General features: G+C 29.2%; 1 protein-coding gene and 1 pseudogene across 4 annotated transcripts in view; both read left to right on the top strand.

Moving 5' to 3' along the window:
* LOC111623695 (MOB kinase activator 2-like) overlaps positions 1-14,285 on the top strand; it is a 133,271-nt gene that overhangs the window by 88,518 nt on the left and 30,468 nt on the right. For 2 of the 4 annotated variants that reach the window (XM_023366355.1, XM_023366356.1), the window contains exon 2: positions 14,048-14,211. In XM_023366355.1, coding sequence (XP_023222123.1) covers positions 14,048-14,211 — 164 coding nt within the window. Of the gene's footprint in view, positions 1-1,500; positions 2,532-3,656; positions 4,044-14,047; positions 14,212-14,285 lie in introns of those variants that run through there. The other 2 variants (XM_023366354.1, XM_023366358.1) reach the window with 2 other exon arrangements.
* On the top strand, positions 4,593-10,380 carry LOC111623696 (annotated as a pseudogene).

Here is a 14,285-nt window from a genome sequence, read left to right as displayed (position 1 = left end):
GATTTAGATTATATTTCATATATTCGGTTTAACATTAATTTATCGTAACTTATTCAATTAAATTGTACAGGAAGTAAAAATCAAATTTTTATAATGCAGAAAAAGTTCTAATTTTTGATATTAATGTAATTTTTACTTGGAATTTCTTGGCCTAAAATGAAACCTTGAGCGTGTTTTCTTTGTTTTCTGTTTATATCTGAATTTATAAATTAATATAAAATGTAAATAAATATTTGTGAAATAATAATTAATGTCAAAATATTTTAAATATATTTTACCTTAAACAAAAATTTAAAGTTTAATAGCGGAAAATGTATAAATACTTACGAATTATAAATAAAATTTTAGATTTTTAGTTCTTCAGATTAAAAGATTTATATTTAATGATTTAATACATTTACTTCGTTTTTGAAAATATTGCACATTCAAAGTAAAAAAAGAAAAATTGCATACATTTCAAATTAAAATTAATTTCAATTAATATCAATATAATTATTGTTCGTGTTCTATATAGTTTTTTTTGTTGTTGTTGTTGTTACTTCATTTTACATTTTCTGTGATTAATTGTTAAATGCTTTCAATTACAGTTAATTATTAACTTTTCCCTATTAATAGAGAGAGAGATAATAGATGAGTGAAATTAAGTAAATTATATAGAATCGATTTAAATGAAATTAATTTGCATTTGTATCATTGACTTATATCTATTACAGTACTGTTCGGATAAGTAAAATGTTCACATTTGCGAAATTATAATTATTCAATAACTAATGTTGATTTTATATGAAGTTTTTCAAATTATAAATAAATGTATAAATAGTGCATCTCTCGTATATAACAGAAAAATATAAATGAAAAACTATTGTATTTTTATAGTTAGCTGAATATAAAAATGTAATTTTATTATTTGTATTTTAATAGATCGCTTCCTAAGACACTTAATTCAAAACGAAATCAAAGATTTATCGACAATTAGAATTACATTTCTTCTTTTAAAAGATCTATTTAACGTACTTTTTTAAACATCGAATTAAAATATATTTTATCGTTTATAGTTTAGCGTAAGGAAAACTTTAAACTTACATTCGTGCATTCACATGCATAATTTTATTTAGACGAAACATTTGTGTGACGTGATCTTTAATATATTTACCTTTTACTACTGAAGAAGAGTAAAACTCGTTTCCTTCTATTCTGGTTCAACGATTTTGTTTTAAAGTACTGAATGAATTAATACTAACTAAATTATAATGGAAATATATTTTAAACTTCATTTTTATATATACAGTATATATGTTTATTCTGTTAATGTTACGGTGAACGAAGGATTTCGATATAATATACAATGTTAGGGCCACTTTAATTAATAACTAAATATTTTCTATCAAAATATCACCAATCTAATAAAATTATTTCTCTCTCAAATATTAAATTAATTTCAGTCTCATAATAAATTTAAATACTGTGTAAGCCTATTTCCTTTATTATCATTTTTTTTTTATTTTAAAACTTCTATAATGTAAGCTTATAGCTACATCATAAGCAACAAGTTAATAGTGTATAAATCAGTTTTGTTAGATAACCTTAATAATTTAGTTTTTGAAATGGCGATAATTAAGCTTTACAGACTAACAAATTGGAAGAACAGTGGAGGGAAAAAGATCCAAATTTAACATTTAAAAAAATAAAGTATTCATCAACATAGCTATTCTGAAAGCGTTTGTTAGGAAAGAAGAAAAATAATCGTTCCCAAAATAATCACTTACGGCTAATGTTGCGTTTAAAATTTATGCTTAACTTAAAAAAAGGAAAAGGAAAAATAACCTGTACTATGTTTATAGCCTATATTATAAACGAGCTGATCTAAGTTGTCACGCCAATCTTGTGAATCAAGGGGTTCCACTTCATGCGGGCTTGAGCAGGTATGGGACAATAGCGAAATTGCACAACCGCTTACAGGAAGTTGAAAGAATACATTGATGGGTCGTCACCTGTGTCACTCCTCGACTGTGCCACCCACCATTATTTTATTTCTCAGTCAACGGGCCTCGGTCTCTCTAACAGATAGGTCAGCCATGATGAAGACATTGACCCGACGCGATAAAATTCGGTAGAAAAAAGTTTGCTAAAATCCTTAAAATTTGTTATAAACTTAATGTTAAACAACTCTCCGTTCTTGATTATTTCATGCAAACAGAAATCAAGCATTGCTTCTTCACTTCTTTTCCTATCCGTCGTCATAATTGAACCGTGACGTCATGCACTCAACTCACGTAATCGATCAGCGGTCCATTTAATGGACGCAATTTATGTTACGTCATACAGGCGTGGTTTTTGTCGACTTGTCGACACTCGAAGCGACAACGCATTCAACAGGTGTTAGTTTTGTGTTATTCACTGTTGGATGTATATTTGAGGAGTAAAAAAAACGAGTCGAAAGATGTATCCTGACGTTAACAGACAGTGGATATGGACATCGTCCGTCTATTAACTCGTGCATTGGAAGTCCTTCTATGTACATTCTGTTACAGGTAAGAAGTCACGTGCAATATAGAAATCTGTAAATAGGACAAACAACAAATAAAACTCGTACGATTTAAATCGTACGAGATTTTAACGTAATACCGTTTCTAGAAAATTATTTAAAGAATTTAAATTTATTACNCATGTCTAACAGATGAATGAAACATTATGTAAAACAAAGTTTCTTCCATCCAACTCGAAAAGAACTTATCGTTTACAAAACCGGAAGAAATGCGGAAGATATTAAAAACAAAGATCATCCGGTTAAAAATTTTAATATCTTAGAAGTGCAATCTTCATTTTCTCAACTGTAATTAATCTACAGTGTATACTGGTATACCGACATCTATTACCAACAACATTGAGATCATTGCATAAGCTCTTCACCCATATAAAAAGTTATTCTTTTTAGTGATAGTGCGCTATTTCTCATTCGTAGTCACGAATGAGAAATAGCGCACTATCACTAAAAAGAATAACTTTTTATATGGGTGAAGAGCTTATGCAATGATCTCAATGTTGTTGGTAATAGATGTCGGTATACCAGTATACACTGTAGATTAATTACAGTTGAGAAAATGAAGATTGCACTTCTAAGATATTAAAATTTTTAACCGGATGATCTTTGTTTTTAATATCTTCCGCATTTCTTCCGGTTTTGTAAACGATAAGTTCTTTTCGAGTTGGATGGAAGAAACTTTGTTTTACATAATGTTTCATTCATCTGTTAGACATGTATAATGATAAAAGCAACAGAATATACTCCACCCAAAGCAACTGTACTTTCACACGTGTCTAGTTATGCCTCAATACACATTATAATTATCTTTTATAAAGAGGAAGTAGAGCATAATCCCTTTGTTTTGTTGTATCGTGTATATTCTCACACTGTCCTCGGTACTCGCCTCAACCGGTTGTTGCTAGTTTAAAAAAATCTCTCGAAAGTAATTGAATTCATAATTTAAAGAAAGATCCTGTCATGAAAAGATGTTATCTGTTTTAAATGCGAGGATCTAATTTTTTGTTTTTATATAAATGCAAAAAATTAAACTCCATAAATACGAATTAAAAACAATAATAAAATGTTTCGTACGCTATCCTTTAGTCGCATTATGAGACCGCACTTAATGGAAGAAATAGAGTAAATGCAGTAATTTACCAATTTAAGTTCTGTTTAGGAAAATTTCGAATATAATATGTTAATATTTTCGTTTCAAAATCCTATTGTTTTGTTAAGTGTAATTTAGCAAGCGTCACTTTCGACGTTGGTATATTTTCCTTTTATAGTTCCACAATTTCGCCGTCGGCATCCGGCATTTGTCTTTTTGAGGATTTAGAATTGCGAAATAATAAGTATAATTTAGACTAATGCCAACGATATGCAAGTTGTTGCTTAACTTAATTCTTAAAAAGAGAAAAATATTTAAATGGCATCTTAAGAAAGTGAAAATTTATCGATAGTTGTCTAATACGTTATTTCCCGTTTGTCGTATATGGCACATGGCAATGAACTCTGTCTGGTAGGTGTTGTTGCTCTGATGTTCATGCCACTGAACTCTTCATACCTGTCTACTATATTTGGTAGGTTAAATGACACTGCATTTCGTACCGAGGGCTTTGTCCCTTTTCGGATATGACCCATATTTGAAAATTCGTACGACTAACATAATCGCTATTTAGAACGTTTTATTACTTCAAAAGTTGAACTATGCATTCTAACGTAAATCCTTTCACACTGAAAAAGTATATTCGATCTAAATAACAGTATCTGCTATTTACTATTAAATTTTATCATAAATTTTATGACTATATAAATATACAGCAATAGTAATTGTGAATATATTCATAAAAAATATTAAGATTTATTTATTTGAATTTATGTATGTATAAATTCAAAGTATAATAAATCTTAATATCTTTTCTACAAAATAAAATTGATTTTTTTTGTTTTTCATTTGTTTTCTGTATAATTTATGAATTTATTTTCTATGAAATCAAATTTTTTTATACAATGTTGTTAAAATATAGTTTGAAATTTTTATTACGTTCGTGACAAATAGATAATTTTCAGTTTAAGTGTATTTTTCATAATAAACAGAATAGCTTATAACAGATCACTGTATTAATGACATTTTATATGAACTAATAATTTAAAATTGCCTTACATAAAAAGTGTTTAGTGCATAAATGGACAAAATTGATGACAATAAAATTTGATCATTTGCAGACTAACAAACTATTTTATATATATTTTACATTTCAATGAAATAAATGTGTAGTATACAAGTGTATTAAATTACATAATATAATAATTACATTATTTAAAAAATTTCTTAATATTTCAAAGTACGTGTGTCAAATTATAAGGCATAATGTGCAATTTTAAAATGTTAAATTTTAAAATTGCACATCTATCAGCATAGCAGGTAAACATGTTTAATTCCATTTGACATATTTCATTACATTTTACTTGTAAACAGTTTTTTCTCCCTCAGGATCAATTTTATTTATTTATAGAAAAATATTTTTAAGGCTTTTTGCCTCATATCCAGTTTCTATATCTATTCCTCATAAATCATAACTGAGTATTCGATGATGTAGAATTTATATCAATATTATTCTTGACTGTGTTCAATTTTGAATTCTATTAAAATATAACTAAAAGAACTGAGTGAAAACTGAACTTCAAAAATAGCTTTATGTGAATAAATAAAATTAGTATAGACTCAGAAATGAACTTTTGATAGTAAATAATAATAATAAACATTTTAATTATTATTACTTCTACTACTAAAAATAAAGACATGTGTCCAAGAAACTTGATGGAAAGAGAAAACTATGATAGAACTAGGAGAAAGCTTTAAGCTCTTTTACAATGGAGAAAAGAGGAAGAAATGGTGTAGGAATAATATTGGATGAAGAGTACGAAAAGGTGATAGAGGTAAAGAGAAGCAATGAAAGATTGAGAATAAAACTGGTAATGGGTACAGAAATAGTAAATGTGGTATGGTCCCATGGAGGAGGATAAAGATTTTGATGGAAGTTTAGAAAAGATACGGAAAATGGGAAGAGAAGAAATTATATTTTGAGATTTAAATGGCCATGCAAGGGAAAGAGCTAAAGGTGCAGAGTATGGAGAGAGAGAAATGAAGGAGAGAGGATAATAGAAATATCAGAGGCACATGACTAAAAATTGAACACATGGTTTATGAAAAGAGAACACCATGTGATGGCTTACAAAAAGTAGGTCTAATCAGATAATTTTGTAATATCAAGTTAAGGATAGCAATAATCAAATTGTAAGGTGATTGTAGAGGAGGACATAGTTAAACAACAAAGATTTCTTGTTATGGACATTACATGGAAAGAGATATAAAGAAAGTTAAATAAACCTACTTTTTCCATCAAAAAGAGTTCCTATGTGATTTGTTCTCAATAGCAACCTTGTGCTAATTCTAAGAAATACAACAAATTGAAAGAAAAGTAAACAATCAAGTACTAAGAATATGGAATACCAGCCAAGACTCAGGATCTGGAAACTGAAAGGGGAGAATATTGACAAATTCCAGCAGATCTTGAAGGGGAAGATGGAGAAAGTGCTGAGACAGGAGAAAAGAGTGAGAGTAGTGAAGAGTGGAATAAGATGGCTTGAGGGAATTTGCAGAGGAGATACATGGCAAGACAAGGAAAGGAAGAAAGTTGTGGAGAGACTTGGTGGTGAAATGGAAAGGTACAGGATGCAGTAAAGCAGAAGAAAGAAGCTTTAAAACTTTGGAAGGTAAGTGAGTGTCAAGCTAATAAGGATAGATATAAGGAGTGTAACAAGGCAGTTAAAAGAGCAGTGAAGATAGCCAAAGACAGAATAGGAAGATTAGTACCAGAAACTAAAGGAGAAAAATCAATCTATACAATAGCAAGGGACAGAACAAAACAAGGAGAGACATTCTGGAAATCAATGCACTGAGAAATGAAGAAGGAATAGTGTTGACACAAGATCAGATAATAAGATGGAGAGAATATCTCAATAAACTTCTAAATGAAGAAAATTAGTGAGGAACATTGAAAGACAGATAAAAAAACAAAAACCTAAAGCAAGAAGAGGATCTAACAAGAGAGGAAGTAGAAAATGTGATTAGGTCTATGCAAAGTGGAAAGGCCAGAGGAGTTAGAGAGATGTTTAGAGCCATAGGTAGAAAGAAGCCTTACAGTGAGACAAACAACTAAGAAAAGGCTAATAACAAATGCAAAGTATCTAGGAGCTATGATAGATGTGAAGGGAGGATGTCATTTAGAGGTTAAAATCAGGATAAGTAAGTAAGGCTTAAATGAAGAGAGTTAACATGTGATATGTGATCCATAAATTTCCCATAAAACTAAAAATAAGAATTTACAAGACTATGATTAGGCCAGTTTTCCTGTATGGGACAAAGATGTGGACCTTAAAGATTGAGATGATAACAGAGATGAGAATGTTAAGGTAATAATTGGCTTGGATTTCACTTAAGGAGAAAAGAAGTGAGGATATTAGAACAGCTGGTAGTTGGTGTCCTAGACAAAATAGCAAAATTTGTGTCTGTCCTAAGGAGAGGACAGCAGGATATAATACAAAGGGCTTATGATTTAAGGTGTGGAGGGAAATTGAAACAGGCAATCAATAGAGGAGGTGGAGAGAGGAAGTTGAAGAGGATATGAGAGAGACTAGATTTAAGACAGAGGATGCAGAGGACAAGAAAATGGAGTAATAAGATACAGGAGGCTTAATCCTAAACTGGAACTAAAGGCTGTTAAAGTAGAACAATAATAAACAATGTGATATTTTTAATGATATTTCAGTTAAAATTGCTTAGTAGTAGCTTATATACTGGATAATACAGAATATTATTTATGTACTTTCAAGAAAGAAGCACAAATGGTTACTATGTTGAAGGCAAATAAGTAAATGCTTATTAATTTATTTATATACATAAATAAAAACAACCATACTAAAGTAAAGGGAGAAAAATCCAGTTTACCTTTGTAAAATTTTCTAAACTTTTTAATGCATTCTGTACACTGAAAATGTCTATTTCAAGACTTCTGGATTATTCAGTATTACTTGATGGAATATTTCTAATTATTAGCTTTACCAGATCCAAAATGCAAGTTAACATTAAATTTAATGAAAGTAATAGGCACACAAAGAAAATCTTTTGAAATTATTAGAACAATTAATAGTTTTTTTCTTACTGTTAGATAGCATTAATTTTGAATTTAAAAAACTTAAGATTTTTCAATCCTAAATACAACAAAAACTTTCCTTCTAAAGCAATTTGATTTTACATAGTTTATTTTGGAAAAAATATTTATTTTTCAAATTAGTGAAGTCACTGGAGAAAATCAAAAAAGGAATGTTTATTATGGAATATGTTGGTGAGTATTAAAAGAAAACTAAATTACGATCCTGACGCCAGGAAAGAAAACTTAGAGAAAGTTTACAAACTTTTCATGGAACTTTGTAAACCCTCGGCGAAGGATTTAGCAACATTATTCAAATTGAAGGGAATTTCGTTAAATGAGTTTGAAAAATCAGGTTCAAATGTAAAGAAATTAAAGAGATTTAAAAGAAATGCTTTCTAATTCATTGTACAATGGAAATGAAAAGGTCATAAGAAGACTGGAAGAAAGATGCGATGCCGATTTAATAGAATTTGCTAGAAAAAGAAAAGTGTTGTTTGAATTGAAAAAGTGGGAAACGGAGATTAAAACCATGTCTGAGATATGTCCCGTTTTTGTTGAAAACGACGTGGATTTAGAAGGTCCACCACAGAATTTTATATACTGTATATAAAAGATTATAAGGTCGGAGATGGAATCGAGATTCCCGACGATCCCCTTATCAGTTGTGAATGTCACAATTGTTACGAAAATCAGAAAAATTGTTGTTCTATGCAATCGGGAGATAAATTTGCTTATACTAAGTATCGTTATCTAAAAGTGCCAAAAGGAACGCCAATCTATGAATGCAATAAAAGGTGTAAATGTGGAGATGACTATTTGAATCGTGTAGTGCAGAAAGGTAGAAAGATAAAATTAGCAATTTTTCGCACACACGATGGTCGTGGATGGGGAGTGAAATCACTGGAGAAAATCAAAAAAGGAACGTTTATTATGGAATACGTTGGTGAGTATTATTAAAAAGTATTTTTCAAATTTAATTTACTTAACAATTATGTGATACTGCATGGTATATTATTTTGTGAACAGTCCCTATTTGGAAACAAAACATCATCTATAAAATGAAAAATTTTTTTTCTATAAATATTATAATTTCTAAACTTTACAATAGTCTCTATTGTTATCATAGTAGTAGATATTTGGTCCAGCATAGCTCTAGGCACATACACAAAGTATACTAGTGTCTAGTACTATGTCAGTCCTTTTCCAGTGTTGCATTTTTCTAGAAATATAATGTGTTTTGGATGTATTTTTGATGTCATGTATGTAATAACCATGAATGTAGGATGCTGTCAATTGTCTTCCTATAATTTTTGTATGCCATTTATAGATTTGTTTGTGCAATTGTTACAGAATCTGAATAGCTGTTCTTTGCATCTTTAACAGCCTCTTCATTGTTCTGTCAGTATGTTCTGTTAGTATTTTATTTTCTGTTCTGAATAATGGTATATTTTGTTTGTGATTCATGAAGTGAATATTTTGTATAATATTGGAAGACAAGTGATTGGTCTGTATTGTTTTAGATCTATTATCTATATTAAATGCTTATTTCAGGTAGCCAACTATTTAAATTTAACACAGGAATGTTTTTGTCTTCTATTAGTTTAGCTTCTTAATGAATATAAGTCACTGTTTAAATCAAATATATTCGTTAGGAAACTGAAGCCATCCTGATACAGGACAAAAATATTCCTTTGTGATAAATTTTGAGTTGTCTCCTGAAATAAGCATTTAATATAGATAATAACATACATGTGAAAGAAAAGACTGTACTCAAAGATGTAGCCTTAAAAGATAAGATGGATGAAGGAAGGAAGGAGAGTGATTTGAGGAGAAGTTAGGAGGGTGGGATGGTTGGAGATTTGAAAGTGGAAAAAAGGAGGACATGAGCAGCAAAGGGTGACTGTTGGATAACACTAGGAAATACAATGGTATAAACGTGCAAAACAATTTGTACTTACAGGGAAGGAGGAGGCTCATAGTGTAATACCTTGAGGAATTGGACAGATGAGGCTGCCTTGGAAAAAAATAAAAATAAATAAAGGGGGGGGACTAAAAGGAAGCAGTAAGGAGTCCCTTATAGGGGAGGTATCATTGTTGACTCAGAAGATGAGCTGTCCATAGATGCCACTTGGTCTGGTAGTGGTATAGTCGTAAGTTTAAGGTATTCCACGAAGATCTTGAATTCTTGATAGATTATCTGGTCCTCAATGAAGGAATATAGTTTGCAGGGCAAGGATACCCACGTTTCATAATTGCATGGAGCCAGAAACACGAGGTGATATTTGTTTTAAATCTATTGTTTTTGGGTTTCATGTATGTGTTGCTCTAAGAAATTTGGCATGTTTTTTTTGTGTAAAATGTTTAGCTAGTTTTTGTACAAGAATGTAAAATTTTTTTATCAGAAATTGTCTTCCAATCTTCCAACTATGTTTTTTGTATTTCATTTAATGGTTTTGTTGTCACTTTTATGAAGTGTATTATTTGTTGGGGCAGTGTACAGCAGTATGCAATTCTATATAGCATTACTAAAAGATTATTAATTACATCATTTAAACCAGTGTTTCTCAAGCTCTAACGAATTGTCACCCCCTTCAATAAAACCGTTACCTATTATCGCCCCCTTCACTTCAAAATTCCGATGCCGAGGACCAAGACTAACGCCAAATTCGTACTGCATTAAATAGACTTGTGACTAGTATAATGTTGTTTAATTATTGTATGATATAACGAATAAAATATGTAATTATTCTTAATATAATGTTTTACTATAACGCGCAGAAAATTGTTTTTTGCCCCCCCAAAATATAAATTGTTACTAATTGCCCCCTCAACATGGGAAAAACGCCCACATGGGGGTGATATCGCCCTTGTTGAGAAACACTGATTTAAACTAAAATAATTACATTATCCTAAATTCTTATAAAAATATCTTAAATTGTAAAAATACAGGATAAACTCAAATTTAAAAAATTTTTTCCAACAATGTTAAAATACTTATTAAAATTAAGAAACTAATTCACCTAATGAAATGATGAATATTTAATTATTTTGCTTACCCAAATCTAGGACTACTATTTGTTGATTAAAGATGAATTATACAGAAATATTGCATGATCTACATAGTTATAATCTGTAAAAATTTATTTGTACTATGATGATCAAAAATTGCTTAAACTGAAAATCACTTAACTTAAATTTGTATTTATATAAAATGTAAGTGATTTTCAGTTTAAGCAATTTTTAAAATATCTGTAATCACCACATGAAATTGTTGCTTGTTGCNATCAAAAATTGCTTAAACTGAAAATCACTTAACTTAAATTTGTATTTATATAAAATGTAAGTGATTTTCAGTTTAAGCAATTTTTAAAATATCTGTAATCACCACATGAAATTGTTGCTTGTTGCAACATAACTTAAATTTGTATTTATATAAAATGTATGTTGCAACAAGCAACAATTTCATGTAGTGATTACAGATATTTTAAAAATATTAATCAACTATGATTATATTTAGGATTTTTGATGTTCTTTATGAATCATAAATTTTACATTAACATAATACTGTCCTGCTTTAGCCAATAATTTTGTTTTTTATCATTGAATTTGAAATTTTATTTAAAAAACAAAGTTTAAATCTTAAGGTTTGTAGTCTTATTATTTTAACTTTTATAATTATTAAACAGAATTAAAAACAATCCACAAATGAGCATAGGATGAGAACTGATAAACTGTGCCTATATTCTGAAAAAAATTATAATTATTGTATTAAATACTGTAACTTTAGACTAACAAAATAATGCATTGGTATAAAAATATTAGTAGTGTTTGTTGCATTATATAGTTTTGTTTATTATGTACCTGTATGTCATATGTAATAAATCAAATTAAAATCTACTTTTTCATTTTACTTTATCTTAAAAATATTAAAGACACATAGCCGAGAACTTCTAAATTTTCCTAGGACACTCTTTATGTTAGTAAGAGTGTGATTGTGAGTTGACTATGCACACATGTTAAAATGATAATTTGAGTGATTTTAATATCAGTATTTATGAATAATACTAATGTTAATTATTCAAACATTTTCATAAATTATATAAGAAATTTTATATGCATATACTGTATATTTAAATCATTAAATTGTCAATTTAAAAGTTTTTACTGATGATGATGACAATTAGCAATAAAAATTTTCAAAATACTTGAGCAATGGCTATTTTATGATTTTTGTTCAGTCATTCAAATTAAGTCCATATAATATCTTGTAAATGCATTCTGCTATGACATCCATTTTAAATAATAGCACAACATATGTAAAAATAAAGAGGGCAAAATGAGAGTAAAATTTTTAAATATCTTGTTACTTAAATTTTAATACATTCTTAATAATAAATACTATTTTTTTTTTTTATGTAAAATATTTATTTTGATGACTTCATTAGAAATTATATTTAACTAAATGATACAGAAACTTTTGCTTAAATCTCTAAATCAGAAATGCATGTTTGATTTTGTTTTCCATTCCATGTTATTAGCACACTCTTTGGCTATTAGTTTGCAGTGTTACATTTTTGGTTTCTATATCTGTCTTCAGTGAAGGTTCTATTTAAATTGGCCTTGTTTTAGGATAGCTCACTGGTCAATGATTGTAAGGTGTTGGTTATTTCATAGTTTTGAATAATACAAATAAAACACACCTTTAATACTTCAGCAAATAAATACTGAGGAAGATTGTTAAACAGTCAAAAACGTTTTTATTTTACTAATATTTATTTGCTGGATTATTAAAGGTGTGTGTTATTCGTATTTAGTTATTCAGTACGTACATTGTATATAAGTTTTGAATAATAACACATGCAAAGTTTTGTTATTTTTAATGGAGTATACAAAGGTATCGGTGAGATGTACTGACTAACGTTTACAATACGAATTTTGAACAAACTGTTGAATAAGAATTGCCAGCTTTTGAAATCAAAAGTAAATGAAATTTATCATAGGGTAATGCTTCAAAGAAACATGAGATTCCACAATACTGTTACTATTATCCATGAAACACAATCCTCTTTTATCACTTTTGTCAGAAATATGTTTGTTTTTCAGTTGTATTTGTAAATTTTCAATTCTCTCACAAATGTTTTCCATGTAGGGACAAGATCCTTCCACCCAATGTCATAGTATATATGAAAGAAAATGCACAGCAGGATTGCCTTCCTTTTTACACAACTGCAAAAATACAAATAACAAAAAATATTTTAGTAACAAAAATCAGTGCAGACAAATTACAAACGCATGTAGAAATAGTCACCATTGCTGCTTTTGCTCAAGTTTTATGGATTTCATGAGTTAGATTTTCTGATGATTAGTCTCCCATATCCCAGAAATTGCAAAATATTTCCTCAGTGTGTTCTCCAGTAGATGACCAGCATTTTTGTGGGCACTTGCATAGCTTTTCAATAGTCCTTGCAGTATAAGTCTTTTTAGTGAATATTGAAGTGTAAGTGTTTCCAGCATTTATTCTCTTTTTGGCTTTCCCACTTTTCCAATTCTCTTCATTCTATTTTCTTTTCTTGGTTGAATTCTGCTTTTGGGGTGTTATTTCAGGACTTCATTCACAGAAAACTGATGAAATTTTTATGATCCATTTCACAAGGTGCTAAGCCACATGTCAATTTAGCATCATAGTTTATAAAGACATTTCTTTCATATTAAATGCAAAATTATGAGATTAGGTGTGAATAAAATTACAAAAGTTTGAACAATCAACTTCGGATACAAAAGAATTAAAAATTAGATATTGTTGGATAGCACCGAAGCAGGAAGAAATGTAGAGACAAAGAACATGCTAACCAACATAATAACTGGGTAATATTAAAACTGCTTGTTTGTCATAACTGCTGCTATCTGACTTGTCTTTGGCCCAATCAGGATAAGCCAAGCTATTGTCAGAACTGATACAATCCTCATCACTGTAAAGTTTGTCTGGAAAAAGACAAATTTGTGTTCCACTATGTCAACTCACATTAAATGTGAGTTGACAATATCAAATGTGTACTATCAATGGGAAAATTTTTGCAACGGGTTTTGCAAGTGTATAAAGAACATTGCACATATCAGCCCAAAAAAGTCTCAAAAAATTGCAATGCATGAACTTTATGTGCAAAAATATGAAATTTTGAAACAATGAGGGTTTTCCTTATTTTAGGGAGGCCTTCATATCTGTAATATAATTGAATTTATATATTTAATACTGTTGCTCTAATTTAAAACATTTTCATTTACTATATTAATTTGGATTAATTTTTAGGAAGGCACGTAGAAAAGATAAAGATGTTTCAGTTCCCTCTCAAGAAGAACCTAAATTATATTTGGAATCTGCAGTTTTGGAATGTACAGTTCCAGAAACAAGATTACGTGAAACAGTGGAATTACCTCCAAGATTAGACTATAATGAATGGCTTGCTTCTCATAGTATGTGAAATTATCAATTCAAATTTTAATTTTAAATATTATAAAATTAATATTTAAATTATAAAAAAATTATA

Source organism: Centruroides sculpturatus, unplaced genomic scaffold, assembly GCF_000671375.1.
Source record: "Centruroides sculpturatus isolate CEXI.00-Female unplaced genomic scaffold, Cexi_2.0 scaffold80, whole genome shotgun sequence".
Classification (NCBI taxonomy): domain Eukaryota; kingdom Metazoa; phylum Arthropoda; class Arachnida; order Scorpiones; family Buthidae; genus Centruroides; species Centruroides sculpturatus.
This window is presented reverse-complemented; position numbering and strand designations above follow the sequence as displayed.